Source organism: Gossypium raimondii, chromosome 13 (assembly GCF_025698545.1).
Source record: "Gossypium raimondii isolate GPD5lz chromosome 13, ASM2569854v1, whole genome shotgun sequence".
NCBI lineage: Eukaryota > Viridiplantae > Streptophyta > Magnoliopsida > Malvales > Malvaceae > Gossypium > Gossypium raimondii.
Window position 1 is genome coordinate 46,734,839 of NC_068577.1, and position 11,302 is coordinate 46,746,140.

General features: G+C 31.1%; 1 protein-coding gene across 1 annotated transcript; it reads left to right on the forward strand.

Moving 5' to 3' along the window:
* Positions 1-1,099: 1,099 nt before the first annotated feature.
* On the forward strand, positions 1,100-6,681 carry LOC105781877 (protein DETOXIFICATION 18). Its single transcript, XM_052627120.1, has 7 exons — positions 1,100-1,358; positions 1,426-1,970; positions 2,167-2,253; positions 2,363-2,419; positions 2,873-3,111; positions 3,208-3,326; positions 6,553-6,681. Exons 1-7 carry the CDS (start codon positions 1,101-1,103, stop codon positions 6,679-6,681), a joined length of 1,434 nt encoding a protein of 477 aa, XP_052483080.1. The 5' UTR covers position 1,100.
* Positions 6,682-11,302: the final 4,621 nt, after the last annotated feature.

An 11,302-nucleotide genomic window follows, 5' to 3' on the forward strand; every position in this document is an offset into this window, starting at 1 on the left:
ATAAATATATTTTTTCAAGTTGTTTTATTTTAATTCATCTTTTATAAAATCAAATATTACTTTTAAAAACATCAACTATTTCTTTTGATATATTTTTCTTTATATATAATATTTATTTTCTCCACCTATATTGTGAGTATGTTGATTTCGATATTATGAAATCAAATAATTATCATTTCAAATATTTTCATATGTGAAATATTTCAAATACACATACAAAAATATATGATACTGAAATTTACTACACTCGTATAAAATAAATATTACACATATAAAAATGATTTGCAATAATAATGCACATATATTTATTAAAAATAATGATATTTTCAATAATTATTTAATTTATAAATAAAATATTTATTAATTAAAAAGATGAAGTAAAAATAAAAATCTAGAAACAATATAAAATAAAATACATATTAAAATATTTATAAAAGGAATTTAACTTGGGACATGAAATCACAATTATCTAACCATTTAACCAAAAGAGCTAATGTATTAAAAATATTAATTAAAAATTAAATAATAAAGAAACTTGAAATAACATGAAATAAAAATAAAAATATAAGCAGGAGAGAATTGAACCTGAATTTAATGACAAAAGCACTAACATTTAACCATATAACAAAAAAAAAAGTAAATTAGTAATTTTGCGTTTTCACTCGCTAAAAAACAAAACTAATAAATAAATAAATAAACCTAAAATCGTAAATATTTAAAAACCGCATATATTTATAATTTAACCAGATATCATGCGGAGTCTTATTTACTTATTTTTACAGTTTTTAATTTTGAAGGACTTATGTCATCATAGTAACTTGTGGAATTTTTATAGGTATCAAATAATAATAATCTTAGAAGTAAACTCTTTGAACTCCCAGAAATACTTGTAATTTGTCATTTTATTTCTTTATTTTAATATGGTGCAACATAAAAGTATAATCATATAAATGCAATGAATTCAATGCAGTAAAATGAAAATATTATATTCTATAAGGACCACAATGCAAAACTCACAACACCTGATGTTCTATAATGTAGTATGTAATGAACACCATCCATCTCAGAAGCGAGATAATCTTTCCTTTAAAACTACAATAATGGAAAGTCCATTGAATGTAGAGGGTGCTAATGGCTGTAGACCAGAAGGAACCAATGGAAGGTGTTGGAAAAAAGTCATGGATTTGGCAGAGGCTAAGACTCAAATAATGTTTGCAGTGCCAATGGTGTTATCCAATGTTTTTTACTTCTCAATTACTATGGTTTCTGTCATGTTTGCTGGCCACCTTGGTGAGGTCGAGCTTGCTGGTTCAACGCTTGCCAATTCATGGGCTACTGTTACTGGTTTTGCTTTCATGGTAACCCCTTAGTTTAAACCTTAATCTGCTTTCTCATGTTCTCGTCTCAAAATTTTTGTGAATTCAGACAGGTTTAAGTGGAGCATTGGAGACCCTTTGTGGTCAAGGATTTGGTGCAAAAATGTACAAAATGCTGGGAATTTACCTTCAAGCTTCTTGCATTATTTCCTTCTTTTTCTCGATTATCATATCGGTTTTATGGTCCTTCACTGAGCCAATCCTTGTTTTGCTTCACCAAGATCCTGAAATCTCGAGAGCTGCTGCTGTTTACATGAAGTATTTGATTCCTGGTTTATTTGCTTATGGTTTTCTTCAAAACATATTGAGGTTTCTTCAGACACAAAGCATTGTTATACCTTTGGTCGTATTTTCTGTCGTTCCATTGGGTATCCATTTCGGGATTGTTTACAGTTTGGTAAACAAGACAAGTCTTGGTTACAAAGGTGCTCCCATGGCGGCTTCAGTTTCAATATGGATATCATTTCTTTTATTAGCTCTATATGTTCTTTTCGCCAACAAATTTCAGAACACATGGACCGGATTCTCTTTTGAATCATTTCGTTATATCATACGGAACTCCAAATTAGCTCTTCCTTCTGCAGCAATGATTTGGTGAGCATCCAACCCTTCATTTTCCTTATACTATTTATATTCGATATCCATGTTGATCCAAATGCATGAATATTTGAAAAAAGGAATTTGAACATTGTCATGTTAGACACATATTTATATTTAACATTCACACTCAAATCTTAGTAACATGCGAACCATAATTTTTTTTTTAATGTTTGAACTGATCTTCTGCTAGTTTGGAGGTCTGGGCTTTTGAGATTCTTGTGGTCTTAGCTGGTTTGATGCCAAATTCAGAAATATCAACTTCATTGGTTGCAATATGGTAAGCTTTTCTCTTCTTTTCTTCTTTCATCATATATTTTTCTTATCCAGTTTTACTAGGCTTAAACATGGTGGATTTCTTTTGTTTGTTTTGATATCATCTCCTCTAGTGTGAATACCGAAGCCATTGCCTTTATGATCACAATCGGCCTCAGTGCTGCTACAAGGTTAGTTTTTTCAATTGATTTCCATCCATGTTACTCTGTAAGTATCAGTATATACCTATAAAAAAACTGAAAATGTAAAATAATTATGGTAATAATGTATTTGTAACTTGTTATATCTCTACCTCAATTTAGATTTGATTGGATCTTCCATTAAGACAAAAAGAACCACTGAGTGGCATAATTGGATAAAATCATTATTCTCCTATAAAGATCCAAATGTATAAGGGAACTCTCTCTACTCAAAACCCTAATACACTAAGCTCTTACCACCTTTACCAGAATCTTTCAACATTTTCAACTCTCAATCTTAAAATGGATGAACTGGCCTTCCTTATCACCGTCCCCTCTCCTCCTTCTCCATCTGTGTATCAACAACACCATTATTTAAATCTTGGGATGAGAGTATAAAACATATATTAATGAGATAATGGAAATTTTTTGTTTGTTTCCCAGCACAAGAGTGTCAAATGAACTAGGGGCAGGAAATCCAAACCAAGCAAAGCATGCCATGGTAGTGACTCTCAAGCTCTCCATCCTTCTTGCGGTAGCAGTTGTTGTTTCGCTATCCTTGGGACATGATATTTGGGCTGGTTTCTTTAGTGATAGCCATTCCATAAACAAAAAATTTGCAGAGATGACACCGTTGCTCATCCCCTCAATAGCGGTTGATGCCATACAAGGTGTCTTATCAGGTTCGAAATACATCCAACAATTCACATGTACATGTTCACGTATCGTGTTTGAAATTATGAGTCTAATTTAAAACCATCGATCTTGTGAGGTTGCAGGGGCTGTAAGGGGATGTGGTTGGCAACGTGTGACAGTATTGGCTAATTTGGGGGCTTTCTATTTCATTGGAATGCCAATTGCGATTGTTCTTGGATTCAAGTTTCATCTATATGTTAAGGTAAGGAAATTATGAATCCCAATAGAGAAATCTCATGCAATTTTTTTATAAACAGTTTTATTATTAGTTAATAAAAATGACGGACTTATGATGTTAATTAAGTTTTCTTTATTATATTTTTGAAGTTTTGGCCGACTAATTATTTTCTTTGTGATTTATTCAGGGTTTATGGATAGGCTTAATATGTGGTTTATGCTGTCAAGCTTGCACCCTTATGTTAATTACATTTTATAAAAATGGGCAAACATTGATCTTTTAGAAAAGAATAATAGTGAAACTCAACTTTCTGTTTAATTTCTCTTAATATGTTTTCTATTTAAATTTGAATATGAATTTACTTAACTCACTCGAAGATACGATTGCATGCAAGTCATTATGTAACATGAGTGTTCTTTTCCCTAATTATAAAAAATAATTATTATGAATGTCTCATTTGATAAGTCATTATCTTAATATTTAACATAGTTTACTAACATATTTATAATTTTTTATTGTTATTTTTTAAAACAAACAACAAAGTTACATCAAATTAAATTATTCAAAAGTACCACCAGCTTGTAACCCTGTTTTCCATCCTAACCTCAGCTTAGCCAAACTAACAACTAGACTGGCCTCCCTAGGAACATACATGATCCATCACTATCCTTTAGTTCTCACAATCCGTTGGACCCTCACACTACCTTGTAAGGCTCTCATAATCCGTGTAACCCTTTTAAAACCTTTAGTAAGCAAAATGAGTATACCAACCAAAATACCCCATAGTTCAATTTCAAAAATTGTACATTTCACCAAATAGTGATTCAACCCTAAGATTCAATTATCATTCTAATCACGCAGCACTTCACCAGCAAAATGCCTTATAATGTATTTATTGATTTATACATCCATTTTCTTATTAATGAAAGACTTTCTAATTTTTAATTTTAAAACCGAGTAAAATTTCCTTAAATTATGATATGCAAAATTATAAGTATATTATAAAATTGTCAAGTAATTATCAATTATTTAAAAAATTAAAATAAAAATCTTCATTATGCATTAATTATTTAATAGACATATCTTTTAATAATGCTATGATTTCTTTTCCTATAAAAAAAGGATTGAAATTATATATTAAAAGCTAAACCAAATTCTCATGTTAATTATGGCCTACATTATAAGTCAAAAAGACATTTTAATTAAGGCGTATATTATATTTTAAAAGTTGAGGATTCATCAATTGCTTAAAATATTAGTAAATGTTACATATTATTTTTAAAACCTTTTAAACATGAATTAAAATATGCAAGGAGAATAAAATGAAAACAGTTAGTTCTAACATAGTTGGTTTAGTTACAAGTGTCACCAATTATATAATTACACGTCAACATTTAATATTTTAATGTAATTGGAATGTCAACATCTTAATAGAAATCATATATGTTATAAAAAGGAAGGAGAATAAAATGAAGATAACATACTTGATTTAGTAGACATCTTAATAGAAATATTTCCTCAATCAAAACACTACTATATTTGTATAAGGCCACGAAAGTGTATGAATGTTATTATTTATGTCTCTTTTCTTAAGGGTAAAATATTCTCAACAATTGATCAATTTATATTGTAAAAACATATTCCTTTAAATATATAAAAATAATAATTTCTATTCCTAAATACTATATAAATAACAGTATAGGAAGTAGGGTCGATCCTACAATGAATGAAATATCTAAAATTATCGTTCGAAATAATCAAGTTACATGACAAAAAGCTGTTGTGCCCACAACGTGTGATGATCTGTACGAAAAATAAAAAAGGGATTAAGTCTGATAAAAAAAAAAGTTTATATGTACAAAGAGCCCTTAAAAAATATAATAAAGAAATCAATTAAGCTCCTTATTGAATTCACACCTAATTAAGCCCCTACCGTTAACTAAAATTATTAATTAAGCCCCTCCGTTAACAGTTTCCTTTATTAAGCACATTGACCGTTAAAATAAATTGATAAATCAAGCATATGGTGACACGTGACAGTTTCTGGTTTAATCTAATATTTTTCTCATAATAATATTTAAAAAATAAAAGAATTCAAAAGAATTTATCAAAAGATATAAATATTATTAATTATTAAAAAAATATTAAAAATATGAAAATTGATATAAACTTATAAAAATAATTAAAATATTATAATAATTCTAATAATTCTAATAGATTATAAAATTAATAAAGCATATTTAAAATAATTAAAATCCTATAAAAATCATAAAAATTATAAAAAAATATAAAAAAGTATTAAAATTGATATCAACTTATAAAATTTATAAATAAAATCATTAAAACTTGAACTAAATCAGATTAGTCGGTTGGACCGATTAGACCAAAATTGGTAAGGGTATTGATTTGGAGAAATATAACATTCCTAACTCAGCCCAATCGTTACGGCCGGATGCTTGAGGCTACATTGGCCACCACAATGACCTAGTAAAATTGTTCAGTTCCATAAGAATTAATTTGACTAACTTTAGGAAACTTGGAGCAGTTGTCTTGGGATTGCCAAAACGTCAAATAATTAAGGCTTAGTTTGGATGGGCGGTGTGTTTAGCTCCGGTGAGGTTAAAAACAGCGGTGGCGGTGAGATTAGTTTCTGTAGCGGTGAGATTAGAAACAATGGTGGAGTGTGTGTTTGGATTCAAGCGCAGCTATAGCGGTGATGTAAGAATAAAAAATGACTATTAAGGACATCATATTAGAATTGATATATAATAGAAGTTTTTTAAATTATTTTACTTTTTAAAATTATTAAAATATGTGAATTTATAAATTCATTTAATAAAATATTAAAATGTATCTTCCAATATTTTAATGAATTATATAATTAATTTAAATTATTTATTATATAAAATGATAATTATTTTTAATTTTTATAGTTAAATATTTTTTATAACAATGATAAATATTATTTTCACAAATAGTAACATTAATAATTTTTTCTATTAAGCACCTTTCTCTTTAAATTTTCTATTAATATACATATTAATATACATATATGATTTATTTTTACATATATTAAGCACCTTTCTCTTTAAATTTTCTATTTGTACCTACCACAACCACCCTTTGTAGTTTCCACCTGACACTTCCAAACACCTTCTTTCTCTCTTTCTTTCTGCTCTATCTGTTGTTTCTCTGTTAGTTTTTGTTTTTTTTGGGTGTTTGTTAAAATCTTTATACCATTTTACCTTAGAAATTAGAAAGGGAAAGTGATAGTGTATCAATGGCTAAGTTAAAGGACTACGTGATGGGAGAGGAGGAAGCCAATAAAATGGAAGCCTTTGAACCCAATGAGGACATGCAACAGCAGCAACAGCCATAGCCTGTTAAGGAAGAAGAGATGGAGAAAGAAGATGAAATAGGTGCAGAGAAGAAGAGTGTGATCATCCCTCTTCCTCAAAATATGATTGTTTTCCCTTGTTTCTCTCAAACTTCTAATTTGGTCATGGCAATCATTTAAAAAAACAAAAAAAGAGTATGTGGTTTTTTTTTGAAGATGTTGTTTGCACATATTTTGGAAGATAATATTGATTGCATGAGTTGTTCAAAAGAAAAAAAAAGAAGAGGATCCAGTTTTGTTTAATCAAAATGTTACTCTGTTGTTTCCCCTGCTTTCTGTGCCAAGATACTGCATCTGCTAGATGAATTTGGTCATAAATATGCTATGGATTGCATGTCCTACCAAATTACTTGTAATTACTTTTATATGATTCATTTCCAGAAACACAACCCATCATGTTTGTTTGTTGAACTTAATAAGTCTGTTTTGGGATGGGAAAACTTTTCAGCCAGTTTTTAGCTCCGAATCATAAAGGCTATCCTATGATTTTACATTATCTGGCATGTTTTACATGGTTGAAAATGGCAGAAGTTGCAGCAGCAGAAACACCACCATCAGTTACAGAGAAAAGTCCAAACAGCAGAAACCCAGATCATTAGAATCATAACAAATAAAGCTTGAAGAAGGAGATGAATGACTTACCTGGAGCTTTGTGAAGTGAATTGGTTGCACAAATTGAAGAAGAAGAAGCACGGTAGGAGGAGGAAAGATATGGAGAGTTAAAGTAAGGGTATTCTTAGAGAGTGAAAGTACCAACACTCTTTGCACCTCCATTCTTCTTTGAAATCACCGGTGATTTTCAATTTGAACAATGTGGTGGAGATGCAATCTCAGTGCATTGACTTGCTGAACCAAACAGCATAGCAGTGAGATTTGTACCATTTTTTCCCCCCAACTGCACCTCACTGGCTGTAAAAGGCCAAACCAAAGGAAGCCTAAGTCGAATAAGCTTAGAGTCTAGTTAGTAAAAGCTGTGTCATTTGAAGAAAAAAAAAACTTAATTGCTTTTGTCAACTTGCCTTTTTAAAACTCTCATTTCATTGTGCGGAAAAAGTGAAGCCTTTGGTTTTATATGAAAAACCATGTCTTATGCAATATTAAGACAATTATTAGGATTGTTCGATTTTTAACAAAATTTCTTGCATGTAAAATCCCAATTAAAAACAAATCCATGTCACCGTCCAAAATAAGCAATACAACTCCAAAATCAATGATAAAGTACTTTATCTAAAATGTCTGAGACAAGTCATCCAAATGTCGTGTCCGACCGTAACCTCACGATTATCTATAAGAAATAAAACTATGGGGGTGAGCTTTAAAAGCTTAGTGTGAGTCTTAAACAAAATAACCAGTGTATCGATGAAACATACAAGCTATCAGACATTTGGTAAAACATATAGCCAACAGTAAAATAGAAAACTCAGTAGAGCATGACATTGTAGAATACAGTGTATACAATACTTATGCATAGACGTGCTCATATAAAATGGTGCAAATTTTCCTACCCATCCATCCGTTACAAACCATGAGTTTCCTAAAATTCATCATCCATACACCAAATTAGTAGGACTCATAACTCAATGTGGAGAAATCACTAATAACAATGTGCAAATAGACTACCAGTAATTCATGGATAAACCGTCAATAATTGCAGATAAACCACTAGTACTCCATAGAACTCCTCCGTCACCAATCAGTCCCAATCCCCATGCAATGAAATATGCCATATCAGTCATGTTGCATATCATGCTTATCAATAACAATTCTAGTAATGATGGCATGCTTAGCATGCATTCAATTTATCGATAACGGTGGCATACTTTTCATGCATTCAGTATTAACAATATCAATCAATGGCATGTTTTGACATGCATACAATAAACAGCGTAACAATCAGTGGCATGCAGTATATGCAGTCAATTATACAGTAACAATCATCATGCTTAACAATACAAGACATATAATAACATGCATTCAGCCAAACAATCAATAACGAAAGGCATACAATCCGTTAACCCCTATAGCACTTACACATTTGGTTAATTACACTTTAAAGCCCTAGAACATTCGGCCAATGCCAATTAGGCTACTTAGTGCATTCGACTATCACCCATTACTACTTACCAAAATTCGACCAACCTTGCACAGTCAATAAACATTCGGCCAAAACAATAAGGTACGTACATGCTTTCACAATCACTAAACATACAAAGTTAGGACCCACACCTGAATAATGCAAATCCAAAGCACTAACACTAGTCCACAGCTCCTATGTTTCAGATCTAACTAGACCTTGATCAAATTTGTACTTAACATTCACAAAACACATGTTAGAAACAACCACTAACACCATATAAGGTTCGTCCAAAACAGACAAAAAGATTGGATTTTTAGATATGATTTTCGAGATCACTACTTACAGTATTTCAGTTTTAAACGGAGATGCGAACAACCTCTGATGTCACTGAATATCTAAGCGATTCAATTTTGAACCTTCATCAAAATAAACACATAAAATTAACACATGAGATTCGACTATGTACACTTGTAATATTAGGCCAACATAGGAAGAAAATAAACTAAAGCAAAACTAGATCTAATATAACATCACTTACGCTTTCTGGATTTTTAGATCTAAGATGATGAACAACCCAGAAAAACTAATGATCATAGATTAAAAAGAAAAAAGAAATGCCAACACAGATTCGACCAAAGTAAAAGAAATAAAAGAGATAATGAGAGGAATCAAAGTGGCGACACAACAATGGTGGATGATCAACAAATATTCGACCAATAGAGAAGAGAAGGGAAGAAGAAATAAAATAAAATAGTGAGAAGGGGAGGAAAACAATAGAGAAACGGTGGCCACAACTGGTGGAGGAAAATAGGAGAGGGCGGCTAATTTGCCGTAATTCAGTATAGCAGATTAAACTAGTTTTCATACTTAAGGAGATTGAATACAAACAATTATAATATGTTTCAGTTAGTTTTATTTATTTTAACTTTAATTTAATAAAAAGTGTAAATTGAGTCATTTTATGACCTTAGGGGCCGAATGAGGCTTAAGGGTGAGCTAACGTACTTAGTAAGTGTACTTAGTAAGAGCTCAAAGCTGGTCGTCGTGTTGTAACACAAGAGGTTCAATTTTGCAACATAGGAAGCAGAATACAAGAATACCAATACTGCCTTTGATGTCGCGACATAGCCATAGGATGTTGCGACACACCCCTGAAGCTTAACCTGAGGCTAAAGTATACTGCCTTTGATGTCGCGACACAAGCACTTGGTGTTGCGACATTGGCCCTGTACAAGAATAATTACGAGCGAGGGGTGTTTTGGTCCGCACAATGAAAATTAACACGAAAACGTCAGCAAACCTAGGCTAAGGACAACGACCAACCCTAACTCTATAAATAGGCTAATTTAACACTTGTTTAGGATAGTTTTCAATAGTTTAGAATTTTCTTTGTAATTTAGTTTCAATTTTCTTTTCTTTAGGCTTTAGATTTATTTGTAGTTATTTTGCTCGTGTTCTTCGGAGAACTTGATTTGTAGACGCAATCAAACTCTTGTGGATTTTTGCACTTTCATTAATCAAATATATTCAGGATTCTCTTAAAACTTATTCTTGATTTGTTCATTATGCTTATCTTATTTATCAAGTTTATTGTGTTTATGGATTCCATGAGGAACTAATCCTCTTATGGAGGATTAGTGAGTGGAAGTGTGATTAATTAATTACTATGTATGGTTTTCTCAGCGGATTAGTTGTTTGGGAAAGAAAGAACTTAAACCATAGGATTGGTGTCCTTAGGAAGTCATTTAGGTGAGAATTAACCCAAAATTGGTATGACCTATCCGTAAACCCCTTACCCCTGAACCGGTCTGAACTATGAGGTAGTGACTAGTTGATTGAAGTAGAGACCCAAAATAAGAATTAGTTATAATCACCTATAGTTAGATTTGGTTGAGTTTAGATCTTAGTTTTCTGAAGTTCATGTTTTTATGTTCTTTTATTTATTTTCTTATAAAATCTAGCTTCTTTATTAATTTTATGTTTATCGTAATATAATTTATCTAAAGTACTAATTAGATCTATTTTCAATTAGGTTAAAGTTAATTTAGTACTCACCTCCCTTAGGTGCGACCCTCGGAGTACTCACCCACTTCGTTATAAAAACTATATTACAACTTGACCTGTATACTTGCGGACACTGCCTTAATTCCATACATTTAGTTGTAGTATTCACACCCTGGACGTTAGTACGTCTGGAGGTGATCAGCGGTACAATGATGCAAAAAAAAAAGGTTTTAAGGGCGACAAGGCAAAGGATGAAGATGAAAAATTGAAGAATGAGAGAAAATGAAAATAGAAAAAAAAAAGGTGGGACGACAATAGGAGAGGAAAAATTATCAAAAGAGTGACTAAACAAAAAAAAATTGATATATATATATATATATATATATATATATTAGGGTTTACAATGCATGGGATGGCACAACTAGGATTTTGGAACAAAAATGCTGAAAATAAAAGTTATGCGAGGGAAGGGATTCAAACTCAGGCTTTTAGGACAATTTCACTAACACTTGACCATTAGAC

Coding starts and splice junctions, on each gene's coding strand:
- LOC105781877 (XM_052627120.1), top strand. CDS start 1,101: ATGGAAAGTCCATTGAATGTAGAGGGTGCTAATGGCTGTAGACCAGAA. Junction 1,359..1,425: donor TTACTGGTTTTGCTTTCATG/GTAACCCCTTAG, acceptor TTGTGAATTCAG/ACAGGTTTAAGTGGAGCATT. Junction 1,971..2,166: donor CCTTCTGCAGCAATGATTTG/GTGAGCATCCAA, acceptor ATCTTCTGCTAG/TTTGGAGGTCTGGGCTTTTG.